The 25,701-nt window shown below is 45.6% G+C and overlaps 1 protein-coding gene across 6 annotated transcripts in view; it reads right to left on the bottom strand.

The window, feature by feature from the left end:
* sox6 (SRY-box transcription factor 6) overlaps positions 1 to 25,701 on the bottom strand; it is a 428,636-nt gene that overhangs the window by 62,524 nt on the left and 340,411 nt on the right. For all 6 annotated transcript variants that reach the window (XM_055649876.1, XM_055649875.1, XM_055649878.1 and 3 more), the window contains exon 11: positions 22,144 to 22,325. In XM_055649876.1, the coding sequence (XP_055505851.1) occupies positions 22,144 to 22,325 (182 nt within the window). The remainder of the gene's footprint in view (positions 1 to 22,143; positions 22,326 to 25,701) is intronic.

Here is a 25,701-nt window from a genome sequence, read left to right as displayed (position 1 = left end):
GGCGTCCCAGTTACACCTCCCTCAGTTCTATACCCTCCTGTCTTCATGTTGCAGCCCAATTGTTATCTCTCCTTTTGATCCAAAGCCAATTGCTGCTTTTTTCTGCAGAATGACTTGATTGCTTGTTGGAGGGAGCGACCCCTCACCCCCATTTTCTTTAATAGCCTGGTCATAGATGTAGCAACAGATCCCCTGCATCCCACTTCGACAGGGAACATCTTGGTCTTCCAGCCATTCTGGGCAGCTTCAGTTGCCAGTTCAGAGTACTTGGTCTTTTTCCTCTCATAAGCTTCTTCAACACCGTCTTCCCATGGAACTGTCAATTCCACAGAGTATGCCAACTTGGCTGTTGTCCACCACAGGACCATGTCTGGCCGGAGTGTTGTAGCCACAATGTCTGGGGGAAACACAAGCCTTTTTTCTAAGTGTTTAAGAAGGGACTGCAGATGCTGGAAAATCGAAGGTACACAAAAATGCTGGAGAAACTCAGCGGGTGCAGCAGCATCTATGGAGCGAAGGAAATAGGCAACGTTTCAGGCCAAAACCCTTCTTCAGCCTTTTTTCTAAGCACTTCCATTTTCCAATCTCGAGCAGGCTGAAGAATGCTTGCATCCTTTGATGTTATCTGGTGCTCTGGAGGTTGGCCGGCTGGTACAAGTGTTGTGAAGTGGACATTTCCTGCTGATGTTTGTGGGGAAGCATTTGTGATCTTACGCCTCTGTTCCAGGATTGATGCCAGCTGTCTGAGAACTTGGTTATGCTGCCAAGTATAACGCCCTTGGCCGAGGCTCGTAGTGCATCCTGTTAAAATGTGCCCTAGTGATGCAGGTGCTTGGCAAAGGGAGCAAACGGGGTCTTCTCCGAACCACTGCTTCAGGTTCCGGGGTGATGGTAGAACATCATAAGTGGCTCTGATGACAAAACTTAGCCGAGATCCCTCCATTTGCCAGATGTCATGCCAGCTGAGTTTCCTCTTTTCCAGGCTCTCCCAGTTTGTCCATTGGCCCTGCTTGGCCATTGAGATGCCCTTGGCATGTCGCTCTGCTTCCTCCTGTCTACTCACCTCCTCCACCACAAGCCGTCTCTTCTGCACTGATGTTGCCTGTGCCATTGAGCCCGAGCCCGGCTCTCCCGTGTTGGACTTTGCGAACCACATCCCGGAAATGAAGAGCAGACTTAGCACTCTGGACAGCTTCAGATGGGGCCCACTTCCTCCCCGTTGCCACATGGGGGGGGGGCGCTGTTCGAATAACAGTATCTTCAGATTCAAGGGTCTTGACCGAAACATCACCTATTCCTTTACTCCAGAGTTCCTGTCTGACCCGCTGCGTTACTCCGACATTTTGTGTCTAACCCTGTACACTAACGTTATCTTATACATTAGGGGCAATTTACAATTAATAGATGCCAATTGACCCACAAACCTGTACGTATTTAGTGTGGGAGGAATCCGGAGCACCCGGAGAAAACCCGCGCGGTCACGGGGAGAACGATAAACTCCGGACAAACTCCATACAGACAGCATCGGTAGTCAGGATCCGGGTCTCTGGCACTGTCGGGCAGCAGCTCTGCCACCGCACCACTGTGCTGCCCCACAGCATCATAGCAGATCTTGAGGGCAGACCAGGTCCTTGTAACCTGCTGTTTCACAATTAAAAACCAGTCCTTTGCTAACAGTTATTGTTGGCAATTAATAGTTAATATATTCACAATAATCTCCTTACTTGATTAAACATAAGGGCTAATATTCAAATCTATGCCTCCTTATAGCTAGCTAATAACCCATATGCAAATCTCTTTGGCTGTTATATATATTGTTGCCTCAGAAACATTAGTGCTTTACATTATTAACAGTAAGATGCATATTCATAGAAATACACATATGTTTCATCATTATGAAAAGCCTTTGGACCTCATCTATGTCTGACCTGCCTCCATATGGCAAACAGTTCTAAAGATATGTATGTACCTGCAGCATTTTCATGTATCTTCAAACATTTTGAACCGAGAACAAAGAGCAGTACAGCACAGGAACAGGCCCTTCAGCCCTTAATGTCTGTACGGCATATAATGCCAAGGACAACTGTTATCTGCCTGCACATAATCCATATCCCTCCACTCCCTGCATAGCCATGTTCCTATCCCAAAGTCTCTTAAATACCACGATCACATCTGCCTTCACCACCGCCCCTGGCAGCACATTCCACTCACCTCCTTGGGTAATACAATTTGTCCCCTGTATCTCCTTTAAACTTTGCTGTTGTACAAAATATGTCATGATATATGTGGGCAAGTCGGCAGAAAAGTAGAGAGAGAGAGAGGGAGAGGGAGAGGGAGAGAGAGAGAGAGAGAGGAGAGAGGGAGAGAGAGAGAGAGAGAGAGAGAGAGAGAGGCAGCGAGAGAGAGAGAGAGAGAGAGAGAGAGAGAGAGAGAGAGAGAGAGAGAGAGAGAGAGAGAGAGAGAGAGGAGGCAGAGAGAGAGCAGGAGAGAGAGAGAGAGAGAGAGAGAGAGGAGAGAGAGATCAGCAGATGGGAAATACAGAGAGAGACAGAGAGTGAGGGAAGAGAGAGGCAGAGAGAGAGAGAGAGAGTGAGAGATAGAGAGAGGATTCAGAGGCTGTGAGAGAGGCAGATGCAGACAGAGAGAGAGAGGCAGATGCAGAGAGAGAGAGAGGCAGAGATAGAGGCAGATGCAGAGAGAGAGAGTTGCAGAGAGTGAGAGGAGAGAGCGAGAGAGAGAGAGAGAGAGAGAGGGAGATGCAGAGAGAGAGAGAGAGAGGAGAGAGAGAGAGTAGGAGAGAGAGAGAGAGCGAGACAGAGAGGGAGAGAGAGAGAGAGGCAGAGGCAGTTTGCAGAGAGAGAGAGAGGCAGATGCAGAGAGAGAGGAGAGAGAGAGGCAGATGCAGAGAGAGAGACAGAGAAAGAGAGAAAGAGAGATAATGCGAGAAGGGAGAGGGGTGAAGGGGAGAGGGGAAGGGAGGAGGGGGAGGGGAGAGGGGATATAGCAAAGGAGGGGGGAAAGAGTGGGAGAAAGGGAGAGGGGAGAGTGGAGGAGAGGGGTGAGAGGAAGATGAGGAGAGAGTGTGAATGGTGGTGGGAGGAGAGAAATGATTGACTTTCTGTTCAAATTTAATCATTAAGGTGCGTGTGGTGCGGTTAAATAGATCAAGTGGGCCCATGACTTAGCCTTTGACCTCAGTAGGATGTGTTGCTGTAAGTGGAAATGCTTTGATTTTGTCAATGATCTTGTACTTGTGTCCAAGATAGTAAATGGAATAAGAAGGCTCTGCAACAAAACATGTGCACAGAAGTCAAAGGAGAAAGTGACTATTAGCACAGGGCAGAATAAAACAATAAAACGTTTAATTTAACTGAGAATTCAATGAATAGTTTCGACATTGTGTCCGACATTTACAGTGCTCTGTGGGGTGGGTAGATGTTGTGTACATTTGCACTGTGTGACCATAGGTTTGCGTTGCCTCTTATCATGTCACCACTCAGTGAAATCAATCATTAATATCTCTGCCAAGAATCTCCTATTGATTATTTTAACCTGTTCTTGAACCCATTTGAGTTGATCTGAAAACAGTGTAACGTACAAAAACGAATCACACAAAAGCTATTAGAAAATGGACCTAACTATTCAACAAATGAAGTTGGGTGGAATTGTGTGGGTTTTCATGTAACTAAATTCTAGATTTTTTAATTTGATTTGGACACAACAACTGGCAAAGCGTACAGCTGCTTACAACCAAATGAGATTCCATCATGAGTATATGAAGTTTAATACATCGTGGGAAATAATTGCTTCAAAATTCTCTCGGTTCAGAAACAGAGTTATACAGCACAGAAACAGGCCCTTTAATCAAACTCGTCTGTGCCAACCAAGATGCCCCATCTAAGCTCATTACATTTGCCCACATTTCATAAGTTAGGGCAGTCACAGTGGCGCAGCGGTAGAGTTGCTGCCATCCAGCGAATGCAGCGACGGAGACCCGGGTTCGATCTCGACTACGGGTGCTGTCTGTACGGAGTTTGTACGTTCTCCCCGTGACCCACAAGGGGTTTTCTCCGAGATCTTCGGTTTCCTCCCACACTCCAAAGACGGACAGGTTTGTAGGTTAATTGGCTTGGTGAATGTAAAAATTGTCCCTAGTGTGTAGGATAGTGTTAATGTGCGGGGGATCGCTGGCCGGCACGGAGCCGGTGCGCCGTTGGGCCTGTTTCCGCCTTTTATCTCTAAACTAAACTAAACTAATAAGTTTATAAACTCATGTGGTAGGCCATTCGGCCCATCAAGTCTACTCCGCCATTCAATCATGGCTGATCTATTTTCCCCTCTCAACCCCATTCTCCTGCCTTCTCCCCATAACCCCTGACAGTCGTGCCAATGAAGAGTCTATCTATTTCTGCCTTAAAAATATCCATTGATGACCTCCACAGTCTTCTGTGGCAATGAATTCCACAGATTCACCACCCTCTGACTAAAGAAATGACTCCTCATCTCCTTCCTAAAGGAATGTCCCATATCTTTCTAAATCTCTCCTATCCACGTACCTGTCGAAGTATTTTTTAAATGCTGTTATAGTACCTGCCTCAACTACCAACTCTGGCAGCTCGTATAGGAAGGAACTGCAGATGCTGATTTCTACCGAACATAAACATAAAGTGCTGGAGTAACAAAGTGCTGGTCAGGCAGCATCTCTGGAGAAAAAGAATAGGTGACGTTTCGGGTCGAGCCGCTTCTTCAGACTGAAAGCTTAAGCTGCCTCCTCTGGCAGCTCATTCCATACACCCACCACCCTCTGAGTGAAAAAGCTTGCCCTTCAGGTTCCTGTTAAATCTTTCCCCTCTCACCGTAAACTATGTCCTTTTGTTCTTGATTTCCCTACCCTGGGTAAATGTCTCAGTGCATTCACCCTATCTATTCCCATCTGGATTTTATTAACAGGAAATTTATGGTAGGGGTGAAAAAGAATTGCTTCATAATTCCTTAGGTGTAGTTCAAGAAAAATGTGAGCTATCTTATAAATTCAGTGGAGGAGTTGAGAGAGAAGGTATTGGCCTGAAACATGGCTTTCTCGAGTTCAAAGCTGTTGGAAAAATGAGATATAGACCCTCACATTTGTGGAAAAACCTATTATGAGGCAACTTGTAGATCAAAAAGTGAAGAGAGCATTAAAAGCCGATTTGAGAGCAGCTTGAGCTGTGCTCTAATAATATTGCAGAGCATATTATATTTATATAATATATAGATTATATATATAGATTATTGTTGGACATGCAGGGTATGAAGGGACATGGATTTTCTGCCGGTCTATGTGATAAGGCGGCACGGTGGCGCAGCGGTAGAGTTGCTGCCTTACAGCGCCAGAGACCAGGGTTCGATCCTGACTATGGGTGCTGTCTGTACAGAGTTTGTACTTTCTCCCTGAGACCGGGCAGGTTTCCTCCGTTACACCTCAAAGATGTACAGGTTCGTAGGTTAATCAGCCTCTGTAAATCGTAAATTGGCCCTGTACGGGTGACCACTGGTTGGTGCAGACTCAGTGGGCTGAAGGGTCTGTTTCCGTGCTGTACCTCTAAATACTAAAGAGCATGTGGGTTTTCTCCTGGTGTTCCGGTTTCCTCCCACACTCCAAAGAAATAGAAACATCGAAAATAGGTGCAGTAGGCCATTCGACCTTTCGAGCCAGCATCACCATTCAATATAGACAATAGACAATAGGTGCAGGAGTAGGCCATTTAGCCCTTCGAGCCAGCACTGCCATTCAATGTGATCATGGCTGATCATCCCCAATCAGTTCCTGCCTTCTCACCATATCCCCTGATTCTGCTATTTTTAAGAGCCCTATCTAGCTCTCTCTTGAAAGCATCCAGAGAACCTGCCTCCACCGCCCTCTGAGGCAGATAATTCCACAGACTCACCACTCTCTGTGAGAAAAAATGTTTCCTCGTCTCCGTTCTAAATGGCTTACTCCTTATTCTTAAACTGTGGCCCCGGGTTCTGGACTCCCCCAACGTCGGGAACACGTTTCCTGCCTCTAGCGTATCCAAGCCCTTAATAATCTTAAATGTTTCAATGAGATTCCCTCTCATCCTTCTAAATTCCAGAGTATACAAGCCCAGCTGCTCCATTCTCTCAGCATATGACAGTCCCGCCATCCCGGTAATTAACCTTGTAAACCTACGCTGCACTCCCTCAGTAGCAAGAATGTCCTTCCTCAAATTAGGGGACCAAAACTGCACACAGTACTCCAGGTGTGGTCTCACCAGGGCCCTGTACAACTGCAGTAGGGCCTCCTTGCTCCTAAACTCAAACATACAGGTTTGTAGGAGAACTGGCTGCTGTATAATTGTAAATTGTCCTGAGAGGGATAATCTTAGTACATGGGTGATCGCTGGTTGGCGTGGACTTGGTGGGCCGATGAGCCTTTTTCCACAATATATCTCTAAAGTCTAAAGTAAAATAAAAGTTGGTCTTGGCATCATTTGTTCCCGATGTTGGGGGAGTCCACAACCAGGGGTCACAGTTTAAGAATAAGGGGTGGGTCATTTAGGAGTGAATTTGTGGAATTCTCTGCCACAGAAGGCAGTGGAGGCCAGTTCACTGGATGTTTTCAAGAGAGAGTTAGAGTGAGCTCTTAGGGCTAACGGAATCAAGGTATATTGGGAGAAAACAGGAACGGGGTACTGATTTTAGATGATCAGCCATGATCAATATTCAAGATTCAAGAGAGTTTATTATCATGTGTCCCAGATAGGACAATTAAATTATTGCTTTGCTTCAGCACAACAGAATTATAGAAGGCATGAATACGGAGCAGATCAGTGTGTCCATATACCATTGTATAAATGTATACACACATGAATAAATAAAACAGATCAAGTGCAAATAAACAGATAATGGGCTATTAATGTTCAGAGTTTTGTTTGAGTTGAGTTCAATAGCCTGATGGCTGTGGGGAAGAAGCTGTTTCTGAACCTGGACGTTGCAGTCTTCAGGCTCCTGTACCTTCTACCTGAAGGTAGCAGGGAGATGAGTGAGTGGCCAGGATGGTGTGGGTCCTTGATGATACTGCTAGTCTGTTTGAGTGGCGGTGCTAGCTTGGTGCCGAATAGCCTATTTTCTATGTTTCTATGTTCAGCACAGACTGTGGACAGAAGGGCTGTTCCTGTACCATAGTATTATCATTATTACACTCTAATAATAGGATCAAGCAATGGCAAGACAACGGAACAAAGATATGGTGACAAAGGCAGCAAGATTGCAGCCAATATCACAATGATAGCCATTCAGTTGGGACACACTGCACACAGTGCAGATGGATCAGCGGACCAGCTATGCATGGTTTTCAGGCCTGGTGGATAATGATAAAATAATTGGCAAGGATTAATATATAAAGACAGAATGCAAGATCACCTTGTATCAACTTGTTTGAGGAAATCAATGATCGCTTAAAGACTCTGCCATCTAGCTCATTTGCTTCCATGAATCATTCTACCCACACTGTGAACAGGATGAGTTACACACCGTAACTACAATTTTAACCTGGATTACAGGGATCTGGGAGCTACCTCTAGACACAAGGAACTGCCGATTTTCATTTAATTTAGAAACAGAGCACGGAAACAGGGCCTTCAGCCCACCGAGAGAGAGGTGTCAGAGGTGTCTGGGGAGAAGGTAGGGGGATGGGGTTAGGAGGGAGAGATAGATCAGTTGTCATTGAATGGCATAGGCTTGATGGGCTGAATGGCCTAATTCTACTCCTCTCACATATGATCTTATGATTATGATCTTATGAGTCCGCGCCAACCACCAACAGTATCCTACACATTAGGGACAATTGACGATTATTTACTGAAGCCAATTAACCTACGAGCCCGCATGTCTTTGATGTGTGGGGAAAAGCCAGAGCACCCGGATGAAACCCATGCAGTCACAGGGAGAACGTGCAAACTCCGTACAGACAGCACCTGTGGTAGGATTGAACCCGGGTCACTGTAAGGCAGCAACTGTGCCACCCGTGCTGGTTCGATGCTGGTTAATAAAAAAAAGACATAAAGTGCTGGAGTAACTTAGCCGATCAGGCAAACATGAATAGGCAATGTTTGTGGTCAGGCCACTTCAGACTGATTGTAGTTAGAGCTGGTGAGTGATAGGTGGATACAGGTGAGAGGGGTTTGATTCGCAGATGCTTGGACAAAGGTCAGAGATGAAAAGACAAAAGTGTGAGATAATGAGATAAAGAGGGGTCTGTAAGGTGTGGACACAAGGAACTGCACATGTTGACATCCCACCCCCACCTCGCTTCCAGCTTTCTCCCCCCTACTACAATCAGCCCGAAGAATTCCACAGATTCACCGTCCTCTGACTAAAGACATTTCTCCTCGTCTCTTTCCCAAAAGAACATCTTTTTATTCTGAGGCTATGACCTCTAGTCCTAGACTCTCCCACTAGTGGAAACATCCTCTCCACATCCACTCTATCCAAGCCTTCCTCTATTCTGTATGTTTCACTGAGGTCCCCCCTCATTCTTCTAAACTCCAGCAAGTACAGGCCCAGTGCCGACAAACGCTCATCATAGGTTAACCTACTAATTCCTGGGATCATTCTTGTAAACCTCCTCTGGACTCTCTAGACCAGACCACCCTGACCATGCTCGCATTTCACTCAGACCATTGGGAAGAAGGTACAGGAGCCTGAAAACCATGACCTCCAGGTTCAGGCACAAGTTCTTCCCAACAACAATCAGGCTGATGAACACTGCAAAACATTAAGCTCAACTATGAACTGTTTTTGACTGCACCAATGACTTTGTGGTTTCTTATTGCACAGATATTGTGCTTATTAATTTATTGCATTTTTGTTTATTATAATATTAAATAATATGATGTGGGAAGAAGGCCCAAGCCGAAACATCACCTCTCCATGTTCTGCAGAGAAGCTGCCTGCATTTGCTTCCATGTGACCTCCAAGCTTTAGCATCACCTGAAGTAACGTGGGTGAGTTGGTGGTGTTTAGACGCCATTTAAACAGTGCATCCTTCCCACAGGTGAATTACAATTTATGTTTAGTTTACAGATACTACGTGGAAACAGGACCTTTGGACCACCGGCGACCACCCAGCGATCACCCCCAAACACTAGCACGGTCCTATACACACAAGGGACAGAAGTTTAGGGGTAACATGAGGGGGAACTTCTTTACTCAGAGAGTGGTAGTGGTGTGGAATGAGCTTCCAGTGGAAGTGGTGGAGGCAGGTTCGTTGGTATCATTTAAAAATAAATTGGATAGGCATATGGATGAGAAGGGAATGGAGGGTTATGGTATGAGTGCAGGCAGGTGGGACAAGGGAAAAAAAAGTTGTGTCGGCACGGACTTGTAGGGCCGAGATGGCCTGTTTCCGTGCTGTAATTGTTATATGGTTATATGGGACAATTTACAATTTTACTGAAGCCAATTAATCTACAAACCTGCGCGTCTTTGGAGTGTGGGACAAAACCTACACAGACACGGGCCGAACGTTCATTTATAAGTTCCCCCCGTGGCCTGCGTGCATTTTCTCTGAGATCTTCGGTTTCCTCCCACATTCCAAAGACGTACAGGTTTGGAGTTTAATTGGCTTGGTATAAATGTTTAAAAAGTGTCTCTAGTGCGTGTAGGTTAGTGTTAATGTGTTGAGATCGCTGGTCGGTGTGGACTCGGTGGGCCAAAGGGCACGTTTCCACGCTGTATCTCTAAACTAAACTAAACGTACAAACTCTGTTCAGACGGCACTTGCAGTCAGATGCAATCTGGGTCTTTTGCACTGTAAGGCAGCAACTCTACCGCTGTGCCACCCTAGGTGCCCCTGCTGAGGATAATATTGTGTCCAGATGTGAGCAGTTTAATTGAAATAAGGGAATCCTCTGCGATTTGTTTGCAGGCAGGAGCAAATGATGAAGCTCATGTCTGGGAGTAGCAGGAGATAGAACAGACACCCTCACCGCTCAGCTACAAGCACAATCATGGGTGAATATTAATGCAGAGGTAAGCTCTCTGCTCTCCAGGTTAGGCAGCTGTTCCCTTCAGTCAGTGGCTTTTGAAGCCTTCAGTTAGATCCCTAACATCTTCAGTCAAGCTGTCAAAAGTCATTAAGAACTTCTCTCAGATGCACAGACTTATGATCATCTGGCAAAGCACTGTTTACTTGACAGCAAGCTCATGCTCAACAGATTTTAAAAGTGTCTACTCCATCATTTCAAACATTTTAGGGTGACACAGTGGTGCAGCGGGTAACGCCGCTGCCTCACAGCGCCAGAGACCCGGGTTCGATCCTGACCTCAGGTTTTCTCCAGGTGCTCCAGTTTCCTCCCTCTTGCCCTCTGTAAATTGCCCCTAGTGTGTAGGAAGTGGATGTGAAGTTGTGATAACATAGAACTAGTGCGTAGAACGAAACTACAGATGCTTGTTTATACCAAAGATAGACACAAAGTGCTGAAATAACTCAGGCAGCATCTCTGTAGGAAAAGGATGGGTGACGTTTTGGCTCGGGACCCTTCTTCAGAAGTTCTTCAGAACTCCTTCTTCAGAACTAGTGTGAACGGGTGGCCGATGGTCAGCGCGGACTCGGTGGGCCGAAGGGCCTGTTTCCGCGCCATATCTTTCAATCAATTGAATCAGACGATGAGACGACCACAACACTATCCCTAATGATGTGAAAAAAATAATCCAGAAATTTTAAGTGTAATAATACGAAACATCGCAACGCCAAACCGCATGACAGAAAACATAGAAAATATTGCACGCAAAGAAAGATTGATACTTGAACCGTTCTAGTTCAATTTGCAGGATGCTCGTTTCATGCAGACCATTTCTTAACGTGAATATATTTACATCTTAGGAAATTCCATTAAAATATTAAATGCTTCACAGATTATAAATCAAATGTCAAAATAAATAGTCCCTGTCCTCTGAGCTTTCTACCTGTGGGAATGAGGCTGCAGACAAAATGAGCTGACATGAATCATACTCCACTGGGAGTGGGGAGCAATCAAATGGATGAGTGTTACTGGATTTCATCATCTGAATTACCCTGCTAATGGAAAGCAAAGTCAGTTCTGAGCCTCACGGACCATCTGCTCATTACGAGGCACTCATACCTGTGTTCAATCCCAAATTCCATGTTGCAATAGAGTCGTACAACACGGTAACAGGCCCTTCAGCCCAACTCGCCCATGCCGACCAAGATCCCAATTGCCCATGTTTGGCCCATAGCCCTCTGAGCATTTCCTCGCCATATATCTATCCGTGACTTTTAAATGCTGCTATTAGTACCTTGTATGTTCATAAAAGTCTTAGTTTAGTTTAGTTTGGAGATTGAGCAGAAATAGGCCCTTTGCACCACTGAACCCGCATCAGCCAGCGATCCCCGCACATTAACATACACTAGGGACAATTTACATTTATACCAGGCTAATTAACCTACAAACCTATACGTCTATGGAGTGTGGGAGGAAACCGAAGATCTCGGAGAAAACCCACGCAGGTCACGGGGAGAAAGTACAAACTCCGTACACACGGCACCCGTAGTCAGGATCGAACCTGGGTCTCTGGCGCTGTAAGTGGCGTAAGGCAGCAACTCGTGCCACACAGGGAGCAAATTAGGAGCAAATGAGGCCATCAAGTCTACTCCGCCATTCGATCATGACTCACCTATCTCTACCCCATTCTCCTGCCTTCTCCCCATAACCCCTGACACCCGTACTAATCAAGAATCTGCCAATCTCCACCTTAAAAATGTCCTGTGACTTTTCCCCACAGTCGTCTGTGTCAATTAATTCCATGGATTCACCACCCTCTGATTAAAGAATGTTCTCCTCATTTCCTTTCTAAAGGTACGTCCTTTCATTCTGAGGCTATGCTCTTTGGTCCTAGACTCTCCCACTAGTGGAAGCATCCTCTCCACATCCACTCTATCCAGGGTTTTCACTATTCGGTAAGTTTCAATGAGATCCGCCCTCATCCTTCTAAACTCCTTTGAGTACAGGCCCAGTGCCGTCAAACGCTCATCATATGTTAACCCAATCATCCCTGGGATCATTCTCATAGTATCTGTTTTACCTATGGCCAGGATGCCTTTTATACCAGCAACATTTAGAATATAGAATGTAGCAGAGTACAGCATAAGAACAGACCCTTTGGCCCAAATATCTCCATGCTGAACATGATGCCAAGAAGGATTCTAAACCAAAACATCTACTATCCATGTTCTCCAGAGGCACTGTCTGTCCCAACGAGTTATTCCAGCATGTTGTGTGTTTTCTTTTAAAAACCAGCAATTCCTTGTGTCTGTCTCCTCTGGCAGCAATACTAGACGTTGAGGGGAGACTTGATAGAATTATATAAATCATGAGAGGCATAGAGGTAGACAGTCAGAACCTTTTTTCCCCCAGGTTAGAAACGTCAAATGTCAAATGTCAAAGAGTGCGTAGCTTTAAGATAGCGTAATTTAAGAGGCTTTTAGATAGGATCATGGATATGTGGGGAATGGAGGAATATAGACCATGTGCAGGCACAGGAGGTTAGTTTATCTTGCCGTCATGGGCATCGTGGGATGAAGGGTCTGTCCGGTGTTGTACTGTTTGATGATTGACATATACAGTCTTTCCGGCGACTGGAGAGCACGCAACAAAAACGTTTCTCACTCTCCCTCAGTACACGTGACAATAAACTCAACTGAACTAAAGTCTTTTATATGTTCTCAGTGTGTCCTCAGAAACCCATGGATCTTCTATCCATGGATTTGATCCACAAGATTGATCCCTGGGATGGCGGGACTGTCATATGAGGAAAGATTGAAAAGACTAGGCTTGTATTCACTGGAGTTTAGAAGGATGAGAGGAAGATCTTATAGAAACATATAAAATTATAAAAGGACAGGACAAGCTAGATGCAGGAAAAATGTTCCCATTGTTGGGCGAGTCCAGAACCAGGGGCCACAGTCTTAGAATAAAGGGGAGGTCATTTAAGACTGAGGTGAGAAAAACTTTTTCACCCAGAGAGTTGTGAATTTATGGAATTCCCTGCCACAGAGGGCAGTGGAGGCCAAGTCACTGGGTGGATTTAAGAGAGAGTTAGATAGAGCTCTAGGGACTAGGGGAGTCAAGGGATATGGAGAGAAGGCAGGCATGGGTTATTAATAGGGGACGATCAGCCATGATCACAATGAATGGCGGTGCTGGCTCGAAGGGCCAAATGGCCTCCTCCTGCACCTATTTTCTATGTTTATGTTTCTATGATTTAGCCCCTGAGTGTGTAACTGGGCGCAATAACATTATAGGTAGACAAAAATGCTGGAGAAACTCAGCGGGTGAGGTTTCGACCTGAAACGTTGCCTATTTCCTTCGCTCCATAGATGCTGCCTCACCCGCTGAGTTTCTCCAGCATTTTTGTCCACCTTCGATTTTCTCGCATCTGCAGTTCCTTCTTAAGCAATAAACATTATTCAAGGTTAGGCTAGAATATTTTCCCTAACCTCAAACTATCTCCATTGACAAATTCTTTGCAAATGCTTCCCAAGCTAACATTGCTGATTTGAGTCAAGACCATTTAGTTTCCAGCGTAGCCTTGGAAATGCTATTCTCACTTCCTTGGTTCTGGCACATCTCACCAGTTCAAAGAAAGCTTGACACTGACATGTCTCATACTCCGGAGCAGGTTCTTTACTCATTTAAACTCATTTTAAATTATAGAGACCTCAATCGACACAACCCAGTAAGCAACGAAGTATTGAGCATCAAACGCATATTAACAAGAGCTTTGAAGTGCATGTAACTTTATACCAACTTATCCTTGAAGTTATTACAGTAGCTGCGAGCTATTTAAAAGGATTATCATAATAAGCCCTCAGAGAAAAATAAAATAATTCTGATTATAGTTGACATTTTTAAAAACTTTGCACTGCCCATTTCTATTGAGATGTGAATAACTTTGTTTAAGTATTTATTTTGATTGAATTATCGCAATAATTGCTTGGATGCGTCTTTAGATGTGCCCCCCCAGTCTAATAATGTGGCATTAAGGATCAGTTAAAAGCAAAGGACACAGAGTGCTGCAGTAACTCAATGGGTCGGGTAGCATCACTGGAGAACACGGATAGATGACGTTTTGGGTTAGGACCCTTCATCCCGACCTGAAACATCACATCCACATTCTCTGGAGATGCTGCCTGACCTGCTGAGTTACTTCAGCACTTTGTAGCTTTTTTTTTAAAGCCAGCATCTGCAGTTCCTTCTCATAGAATCATAGAGTCATAGAGTGATACAGCGTGGAAACAGGCCCGTCTGCCCAATTTGCCCACACTGGCCAACATGTCCCAGCTGCCTGTATTTGGTACATATCCCTCCAAACCTGTCTCATCCATGTACCTGTCCAACTGTACGTGTTAAGTATTTGGATGGTTCCTGCCTCAACTACCTCCTCTGGCAGCTTGTTCCATACACCCACCATCCTTTGTGTGAAAAAGTTACCCCTCAGATTCCTATTAAATTAAATTGTATCTCCATAAAGAATGACCTGAATAATGTACATCCTTGAAACAGCTTGATGGAAATGAATGGAACTGGAAAGCAGAAGATATGTCCAGTAGGTGGATATCCACACTGCCAGCTCTACCAGTTTCAATCAAAACCTTGGAATTGAGCTTGGAGACAAGTGCAGGCTCAGCGATCGTTTCGCTGAACACCTCCACTCAGTCCGCCTAAGCCTACGCGATCTCCCGGTTGCTAAACACTTTAAGTCCCTCTCCCATTCCCACATTGGCCTTTCTGTCCTGGGCTTCCTCCGCTGTCAGTGTGAGGCCCAATGCAAATTGGAGGAACAGCACCTCATATTTTGCTTGGGCAGCTTACACCCCAGCGGTATGAACATTGACTTCTCTAACTTCAAGTAAACCTTGCTTTCCCTCTCTCTCCGACCCTCCCCCACCTTAGTTCTCCGACTAGTTTCACTGTCCCCCTGATCCATTTTACTGATTGCATATCTCGTCATCTCCTTCCCCTCAGCTGCCAATGAACCATTCTACAGTTCCTTGAGCATTGTCTGCTTTGATCTGTCGTTTTCACACCTTCCTCTTCCTATCTCTAGACCAACGATCCTATAGCGAGGCAGATGGTCCACTTGACAAAATAGACGTATTACGGTCATGGGCAGATCCATGGGTAATTTAAGGCCCCATTTCTGTAACCGGCTTCCGTCTCCGCACCAAAGATCCCACAGGATAATAGTGCGGAGACGGAAGCCGGTTACGGAAACATCCTCGTAAAAATAAAAGTTATTTGGTAAAAATCTTCTCCTCATTTTCAGAATTTTAATTTATTAACACAAACTGTTCCCCCGCAACGTTGATTACACTGCGAGTCGGGTCGGGTCCGGTTACGGAAATGGATGAAAAAAAGGCCCACGTTCCGTTCCATTGCGTACTACACGTCAGCCCATTGCATTTAGCAGGAGTGGTCTATCTTGCTCCGCTATAGGATCTTTGCTCTAGACTCCCTCTCCCCTGATTCTCAGTCTGAAGAAAGATGTCGACCTGAAACTTCACCCATTCCTTCTCTCCAGAGATGCTGCCTGTCCCGCTGGGTTACTCCAGCATTATGTGTCTATCTTACTTAACAATCCTTTCGTTTTCATAGCCAATAGCAAAAGATCATTAACTACTAATCCTCCAGTGTCCGGAGACACATGGAATGCCGAACGCTGGAGACTGGAGAAAAGTACAAAGTGCTGGAGGAACTCAGGCAGCATCTGTGGAGGGAATTGACAATCTGAAGAAGGAACTGCAATGGTAGAGCTGCTGTCTTACAGCGCCGGAGACCCAGGTTCGATCCTTACTACGGGTGCTGTCTGTACGGAGTTTGTACGTTCTCTCCGTGACCTGCGTGGGTTTTCTCCGAGATCTTCTGTTTCTTCCCACAATCTAAAGTTCGTACAGGTTTGTAGGTTAATTGGCTTGGTATATGTAAAAATTGTCCCTAATGTGTGTAGGATGTGTTAATATGTGAGGATCGCTGGTCGGCACGACCCGGTGGGCCGAAGGGCCTGTTTCCGCGCTGTATCTCTAAACTAAACCAGAACTAAACATTCTCCAGAGATCTGCCTGACCCGCGGATCTCCTCCAACTCTGTGTTTTGCTCAGTGCTGCAGAAACTACAGATGATTGGGAACAAATCCTGGTGGAATTTCTCAGCAGGTTGATGGATTACGTCTGTGTTCAATTCTATGGTGATATTATAGGGCCGGAAATAAGTTCCTTGAAGAGTTTTGAGCTTCTTGTCCAATCATTGGTCTTAAGCAGAGCTGAAAATTTGTTACGCTGTAAAATGTGTAAACAAATGGTCATCTCCCCTCTTATCGTCTGGTGTAGAGAGAGTGTTATGAGTCTATGGAACGCAAGTCAAAATCCTGCACAATGTTGGCCCTATGCCCAGATTAAACTCACCAACATGTCAAGGGCTGGTGATTTAAGCAGGCTGTGCCTGTACATCTGTGATTCTGAGCTCTCACTGCCTTCCACCTGAAGCTTAAGGGCAAAGATAAGTTCAATGGCTTGCTGGAATTCCACAGTTGTTGGCCATGTTTCGAGCATTGTGTGCAGTTCTGGTCACCCCATTACAGGAAGGATGTCAAGGCATTGGAGAGGGAGCAGAGGAGGTTTACCAGAATGATGCCACGATTTGAGGTTATTAGTAGGGTCGCCAACTTTCTCACTCCCAAATAAGGGACAACAGGTCAACATAAGGGACAAATTTGCGATGGCAATTCGTTGACCGACTCGGCCGTGGCTGGGTGAATGATGAGTTGTCCCGGGTGCTGGACTACACACAAAGCCCAGCCGGCGGGCCAGCTGAGGAGTTTTGGTCTGGCACCCCATCCAACTCATGAACCGATGATCGGCCGTGAGAAGGAGGGGTGGTGGTGTCGGCGGTAAGCGAAGGTTCGAAGGCCGGACAGCTAGATGGGCCACTGATCGATGGGGCCACGGGCGAGGCGGTGCTGCTGCACTCCATGGGCTGCACTACGTCGGGACGGGTGAGGCGGGGCAGGACACGGCACTCTGACCCGACAGTCCCCTCGACCCGAGTAGTAGCGGTCAAAGACGGGACAAGGGCGGTCCCGTATGGGACAAACCAATTTAGCCCAATATACGGGATGTCCCGGCTAAAATGGGACAGGTGGCAACCCTAGTTATTAGCTACAGGGAGAGGTTGGACAGAATTGGATTGTTTTCTCTGGAACGCTGGAGGTTGCGGGAAAACTTGATAGAAGTATATAAAGTTATGAGAGGCACAAAGATACGGTAGACAGTCAAAATCTTTTTCCCAGGGTGGGAATGTCAAAGAGCAGAGTGCATAGCTTGACGATGAGTGGGGCAAAGTTTCAAGGAGATGTCCAGGGCAAGGGTTTTATTGCACGTAGTGAGTGGTGGGTGCCTGGAACACACTGCTGGGGATGGTGGTGGAGGCAGATACAATAGTGGGGTGGAAGTCATTTGTGGATACGCACATTGATATGCCGGGAATGGAGGGTGGGGGGGTGGATATGGGTCATGCGCAGGCAGATCAGAATTGGTCTTTGCATAGTGTTCCTCATAGACTCAGTGGGCTGAAGCGCTTGTTCCTGTGCTGTACTCTATGTACAGTAGTGAACATGCCAGACAGAACCTGGGAAAAATTGGAAAACCCATTCAACAGAATGGGAATTCTGGAATGGAGATTTGGAAGAAAAAACTTTATCTATTGTTTAATTACATCATTTTTCAGTTTTTAAATATTTCTAAATGTGCTGACATGTTTATAATTAATTTTAGTTTCTTTTCATGATGTAAATATATTTGGTTTGATTATACTCATGTATAGTATGATGAATTAATTTGGCGGCACAGGCGTCGCAGTGGGTAGTGCTGCTGCCTCACAGACCAGAAACCCCATTCGACCCTGACCTCGGGTGCTGCCTGTGTGGGGTTTGCACGTTCTCCCTGTGACCGCGTGGGTTTCCTCCGGGTGCTCCGGTTTTCTCCCACATCCTAAAGACATGAAGTTTTATAGGACAATTGCCTTCTGTAAATTGCCCCTAGTGTGTAGGCAGTGGATGTGAGGATGGAATAACATTGAAAGAAGTCTGAAGAGATGTTTGATAGCCAGCATGGACTTGATGGGCTGAACGGCTTTCCATGCTATATCTTTCAATCAATTCAATCAATCAATACGAGTCAGGCAGCATCTCAGGAGAACATGGATAGGTGATGTTTCAGGTCATGCACTTCTTCAGACACACTGCCAGGGGTGGTGGTGGAGACATGGTAGTGGTGTTTAAGACACTCTTGGATAGGCACATGGACATGCAGGGAATGGGGGGGATATGGCTTTAGCACCTCCTTACTTTTGGTAACTTTGGACATGGAGAATACTGGGTACACAGCAGTAACATCAATCACATATGTTGGACATATATATAGCAGTGGTAGAGCTGCTGCCTCACCGCACCAGAGACCTGGGTTCAATTCTGACCATGGGTGCAGTGTGCAGAGTTTGCATATTCTCCCTGTGAGTGGGTTTCCTCTGGGTGCTCCGGTTTCACGTCCCAAAAATGTGTAGATTTATAGGTTAATTGGCCTCGATAAAAATTGTAAAGGGCCTGTCCCACTCGGCGATTTTTTAGGCAACTGCCAGCGATGACGACAATGGAATTCACCAAAGTCGTCACCGGCGACAACCTACGACAGCACCTACGTCAACAGATTACTTAGCAACGACACGCCCACGACTGTCGCTGCCTGTCGCCGAAAAGTTTTGAACATTTCAAAATTCTGCGGCAACCATAAAAACGCTACGACTCTTTGGGCGACTAAGGAGACTACTCACGACCATACAGGCGACACCCCGGCAACCGCATGGCAACATAGTAGTCGCTGGCAGTCGCCTGAAAAATCGCCTAAATGGGACAGGCCCTTAAATTGTCCCAGTGTGTAGGAAGGTGTTAGTGTACGGGGATCGCTGGTTCAGCGCGGACTTGGTGGGCCGAAGGATCTGTTTCAGCGCTGTAGAAATATTAATTACACTTAAACTTCATTAATAAAAACATTTCACATTTTTACATTAATTATTAAAATGGTAACGCATTAAAATAATTAATTTTAGTCAGACTTAAACTTTAAGTCTAATTAAAATAACAATTTTTTTATTTAAGAAGTCTTTATTTTAATTCTTCTTTTAAATAAAGACTTTATAAATAATGAAAGTTTTTATTATTTAAACTTTACATTTTAGTCTTTAGATTTTATTTTCGTCAAAACCTACATTATAAACCAATAGCAATTTGCCAGGCAAGGTCTAAAAGATTGAAAAGATGTCTCCAGCTTTGACAGGAGAGAGTGTTCTGCTCACAGCCTTGCCCCTAGGTAGGTAGTAGGGGTAGGGTTTATAGAAGGGTCTCGACCCGAAATGTCACCCATTCCTTCTCTCCAGAGATGCTGCCTGTCCCGCTGAGTTACTCCAGCATTTTGTGCCTATCTTGGTAAATGGCAGCTGGTTAAGCTCTGCCATGTCTTGTCAACTACCTCCTTGGTGTTTGGTGGTTCAGCCTCACTGATCCTCCACATTCTAGGGCAGATCAGTGTGGGTGGGGACCAGGGGCAGTGAGCCGAGTTGACAGGCCAAATGCACTCCGTTTCCTAATATGCAAATATATCACTGGAAACACGTAGAAGTAAAACCCACTTCTGCGAAATCGGGGATATTTTTAACGTAGCTCGTTCCCGCGACTGAAGGTGTTCCCATCGATCCAGTAGTTTTGTTCATTCTGGCTAAATTGGAGAGGCTAGGATTTCAAAATGGGGTAAAAGTTTCAGGGCTGCTGGGAAATTTGGTCAATTTGAAATTGCTCTCTGCAGAGCTGGGACAAGCTTCGGAGTGGCGCCAGTGTGTCTAGAGCCTAGATACAAGTTGCAAGCAAAGAATAAGAACATCTGTAGACCCTGTCAATTAGGTGCAAAATGCATAGAATGGATTGGATGGCTGCAAACCAGACATACACCTTGTAATAATTGTAAATAATGTTGCAGAGTTCTACTTTGCCGAGTGTTGATTGGATGAGGTATTGAGCCTTGTCTGGGTTTCAGGCAGATCAGGGTAAATGTTTTAAGTTGGCTTCCTTAAGAAGTCCTGTTTGAATACAATGTATTGAGCTGCTGTATCATTGGGTTAGGGAAATGCCTGTTATGTATGGGGTTAATCGATATCTGTAATTGGGTAATTAAGAGACCATCCCCATGTGGTTCGGCCCCTCGAGGTCCCGGGAGATAAGAGTTCGCTACCACGAGGTCCAGCGTTGATCTTCTGGGAGAGCGCTTGGGACTGCGTGACCTTCTGGAGTGTCTCTGTCTGAGCGAGGCCTAGAGGGGCTTGAACAGGCAGATACGAGGATCGAACCCGCGATGGGATAGGTACAGTAGTTGAACTGTAATGTGCTGTTGTTAAAATAAAATGTAGTTGTTTCAAGTGCTTGATTCAAAGAGTAGGAGTAGGAGTAAACGGGTCCTTTTCACAATGGCAGGCAGTGACTAGTGGGGTACCCCAAGGCTCAGTACTGGGGCCCCAGCTATTTACAATATATATTAATGATCTGGATGAGGGAATTGAAGGCAATATCTCCAAGTTTGCGGATGACACTAAGCTGGGGGCAGTGTTAGCTGTGAGGAGGATGCTAGGAGACTGCAGGGTGACTTGGATAGGCTGGGTGAGTGGGCAAATGTTTGGCAGATGCAGTATAATGTGGATAAATGTGAGGTTATCCATTTTGGTGGCAAAAACAGGAAAGCAGACTATTATCTAAATGGTGGCCGATTGGGAAAGGGGGAGATGCAGCGAGACCTGGGTGTCATGGTACACCAGTCATTGAAGGTAGGCATGCAGGTGCAGCAGGCAGTAAAGAAAGCGAATGGTATGTTAGCTTTCATTGCAAAAGGATTTGAGTATAGGAGCAGAGAGGTTCTACTGCAGTTTGTACAGGGTCTTGGTGAGACCACACCTGGAGTATTGCGTACAGTTTTGGTCTCCAAATCTGAGGAAGGACATTATTGCCATAGAGGGAGTGCAGAGACGGTTCACCAGACTGATTCCTGGGATGTCAGGACTGTCTTATGAAGAAAGACTGGATAGACTTGGTTTATACTCTCTAGAATTTAGAAGATTGAGAGGGGATCTTATAGAAACTTACAAAATTCTTAAGGGGTTGGACAGGCTAGATGCAGGAAGATTGCTCCCGATGTTGGGGAAGTCCAGGACAAGGGGTCACAGCTTAAGGATAAAGGGGAAATCCTTTAAAACCGAGATGAGAAGAACTTTTTTCACGCAGAGAGTGGTGAATCTCTGGAACTCTCTGCCACAGAGGGTAGTTGAGGCCACTTCATTGGCTATATTTAAGAGGGATTTAGATGTGGCCCTTGTGGCTAAGGGGATCAGGGGGTATGGAGAGAAGGCAGGTACGGGATACTGAGTTGGATGATCAGCCATGATCATATTGAATGGCGGTGCAGGCTCGAAGGGCCGAATGGCCTACTCCTGCACCTAATTTCTATGTTTCTATGTTTCTATTCAGTGTTTTTACTGAGACTAGACTGGGGGGGGGGGGGAGCTTATAAACGAGCAATTTACAGTTTTAGAGATACAGCATGGAAACGGGCCCTTCGTCCCTCTGAGTTTACACCAACCATCAAACACTCATACTATTTCTATGTTATCCCACTTTTTAATCCACTCCTAGCACAATAGGGGCAATTTACAGAGACCAATTAAGCTGTAAACCTGCACGTCTTAGGTTTGTGGGAGGAAACGGGAGCACCTGGAGGAAACCCACGTGGTCACAGGGAGAACGTGCAAACTCCACACACAGACAGCACCCGAGGTTAGGATCGAACCAAGGGTCCCTGGCGCTGTGAGTCCCTCCGGCACATTGTAATTTTGCTCAAGATTCCAGCATCTGCATTCTCTTGTGTCGGTCTGAATGTTCACCCGTGTTCCAGTGTTCAAAGCTGAACAGTGCAGAGGTGTTTATTTCCTGCTAGTGAGGAGCAGTCCGGAGATGATCACTGCGACCACTCACCTTGTTACCCGTGCAGTTCATTCCGAGGTTGTTCATGGACGGGATCTTGCCGTCGATCCCAGACTGCTGCAGCTGCTGCTCGCGTTGTAGTTGTTCTCGCATCTTCCGAGCTTCCTGTATGGCTTTCATCACTGCATCCTGGTCACCCAGAAAGGCTGTCGAATTCAGAGTGGACAGGATGTCTACAGTGGAGAAAGGACAAGCAGGCACAACAATTGATCAATCACTATTACTGATAAATTCTTATCCACAATGATGCCATTTCTTTTCAAAGAGCACCCAGCGTAATCAAATGAGGCACAAGGAACTGCATATGTTCATACGTGATAGGAGCAGAATTAGGACATTCGGCCCATCAAGGCTACTCCACCATTCAATCATGGCTGATCTATCTCTCCCTCCCAACCCTATTCCCCTGCCTTCTCCCCATAACCCCTGACACCCGTACTAATCAACTTCAGGGGCTGGTATACACAAAAAAGACACAGTGTGCTGGAGTAACTCAGTGGGTCGGGCAGCATCTCTGGAGAACGTGGAACAAATAGGCTGAAGAAGGCTCCCTACCCAAAACATCACCTATCCATGTTCTGCCTGATTCGCTGAGTTACGCAAGTATTTTGTGTCCCTCTTCAATGTAGACCAGCATCTGCAGTTCCTTCCCACACATAGAACAGTACAGCTCAGGAACAGGCCCTTTGGCCACAATGTCTGTGAGGAACATTATGCCAAGTTAGACTAATCTTCACTGCCTGCACATGATCCATATTCCTCCATTCCCTGCATATCCATGTGCCTATTTCAAAGCCTCTTCAATGTCACTATTGTATCTGTCCCACCACCAACCCTGGCAGTGCGTTCTGTTAAACCTGGACAAATTGGAGAGGCTTGGTCCCTAAAATTGAGTAAAGGCTTCTGGGCTGCTAAGGCCATTTGGTCAATTTAAAAGTGCTTTCTGTAGAAATGGGACGAACTGCAGAATGGTGCCAGTTTGTGTAGAGCATAGATCAGAGCTGCAGGAAGAGAATGGGAACATCTGCAGACCCTGACAATTAGGTGCAAAATGCATGGAATGGATTTGATGAATGTAAACCAGACATAGACATTGTAAATAATGTTGCAAAGCTTTACTTTGCTGGATGTTGATTGGATTAACTATTGAGCCTTGTCAGGTTTTCTTGCATTTCAGGGCACATGTTGCGATATTTGTTTCCTCTGAGAAACACTGTGTGAATACAATGAATTAGCCACTGTATTATTGGGTTAGGGAAATGTCTGTCATGTATGGGGTGAATCGATATCTGTGTTTGGATTGTAAAGAGACCACCCCCATGTGGATCGGCCCCTTGAGGTCAGGGAACCTATAAAGGTCCGCTACCACGAGGTCCTGTGTCAATCTTCTGGGAGAGCGTTTAAAGGGCCTGTCCCACTGTACGAGGTAATTCAAGAGTTCTCCCGAGTTCTCCCCTGATTCGAGCTCGTGTAATTACATAGCAGATACGTAGGAGCTCGCGGATGTCACATATCCTCTGACCATATCCCCTGACTGCTATTTTTAAGAGCCCTATCTAGCTCTCTCTTGAAAGGACTCTGAGGAAGGACATTATTGCCATAGAGGGAGTGCAGAGAAGGTTCACCAGACTGATTCCTGGGTTGTCAGGACTGTCTTATGAAGAAAGACTGGATAGACTTGATTTATACTCTCTAGAATTTAGGAGATTGAGAGGGGATCTTATAGAAACTTACAAAATTCTTAAGGGGTTGGACAGGCTAGATGCAGGAAGATTGCTCCCGATGTTGGGGAAGTCCAGGACAAGGGGTCACAGCTTAAGGATAAGGGGAAATCCTTTAAAACCGAGATGAGAAGAACTTTTTTCACACAGAGAGTGGTGAATCTCTGGAACTCTCTGCCGCACAGGGTAGTCGAGGACAGTTCATTGGCTATATTTAAGAGGGAGTTAGATGTGGCCCTAGTGGCTAAGGGGATCAGAGGGTATGGAGAGAGGGCAGGTACGGGATACTGAGTTGGATGATCAGCCATAATCATATTGAATGGCGGTGCAGGCTCGAAGGGCCGAATGGCCTACTCCTGCACCTAATTTCTATGTTTCTATGTTTCTATGAAAGCATCCAGAGAGCCTGCCTCCACCGCCCTCTGAGGCAGAGAATTCCACAGACTCATCACTCTCTGTGAGAAAAAGTGTTTCCTCGTCTCCATTCTAAATGGTTTACTCCTTATTCTTAAACTGTGGCCTCTGGTTCTGGACTCCCCCAACATCGGGAACATGTTTCCTGCCTCTAGCATGTCCAAGCCCTTAACAATCTTATGTGTTTCAATGAGTGCCAAGTGTCACAACATTTTTTCTGTCGCTGCATGTTCAAAATCTTTCAGCGACCCTGATATGTCAGTCAATGACGCGGGCAGTCGCCGAAAAAATCGGCAAGTGTGACAGGCTTGTATTACACCCTAATCCAGGCATCATTCTGATAAACCTCCTCTGCACCCTCTCCAAAGTCACGGCATCTTTCTTGTAGTGGGGTGACCAGAACTGCACAAAATACTGCAGGTTAATGCCCTCTAATCGAAACAGCAATTGTATAATAAACTGTCTTATAGTCAGTCTGAAGATGGGTCTCAACCCGAAATGTTACCCATTCCTTCTCTCCAGAGATGCAGAGTTACTCCAGCATTTTGTGTCTATCTTCGGTGTACACCAGTATCTGCAGTTACTTCCTGCACACCACGTTATACTCTATGTATTGTCACTTTCAAAGCACTCAATCTGTAAAGTGTGTCCCTTCTCACAGTCAGCAGTGTTTGTCTTTCAAGAGGAACACTCATTAAAACGGAGGCAGATTTGGATTCAGACAAGAATCATCCAAAGCTGTTAATTATTAATGATGCCTTTCCTTCCAGTACATTATCTGGAACATTGATTCCTAAGAATGTGCCACTATCTTCTCTCGCAAATAGATTTGCGGTTCTTAACTAGATGTGTTAAAGCCGGTATCACTGACCCACTTCAGGTAGTATTGGCCCAGGCACCGCAGAGAACGCAGTTAATGTTACTTTTCCAGCTGCTGTTATTTATCATGCTCGTTTTTTTTTTTCATGTTCATCATCTTTTTTTCAAACGGTTTTAAAATAACCAATTTTGTTTAAGATGCGAATTACTGGAGTGCAGTGATCTGTACAGGGCTGTAGGACTCTTTGGTAATGAAGAATGCTTCCCTCCGGACTCTATTTTCAGTTGGATCAGCCAGGTTTGCTACTGCTCATCAGCCACAACCAATGAGTGCTTTTCAATTATGTTTGGTATCACTGCCGTAATCAGAAGCTCAAATTATTTTGAACTCTGGATTGCAAATGAGGACAAAAGGAAGAATGCATTTCGAGCATAGAGTTAGAAACAAGGAACTGCGGATGCTGGTTTATCAGAAAAGGCGCAGAGTAGCATCGGTTGGGCAGCATTTCTGGAGAACACTGGATAGGTGACGTTTCGGGTCAGGTCAGGTCAGGTCAGGTCAGGATCCTTCTCAGCCCCAGAGAGAAGTGGAGGC

This window comes from Leucoraja erinacea, chromosome 18, assembly GCF_028641065.1.
Source record: "Leucoraja erinacea ecotype New England chromosome 18, Leri_hhj_1, whole genome shotgun sequence".
NCBI classification, from domain to species: Eukaryota; Metazoa; Chordata; class Chondrichthyes; order Rajiformes; family Rajidae; genus Leucoraja; species Leucoraja erinaceus.
This window is presented reverse-complemented; position numbering and strand designations above follow the sequence as displayed.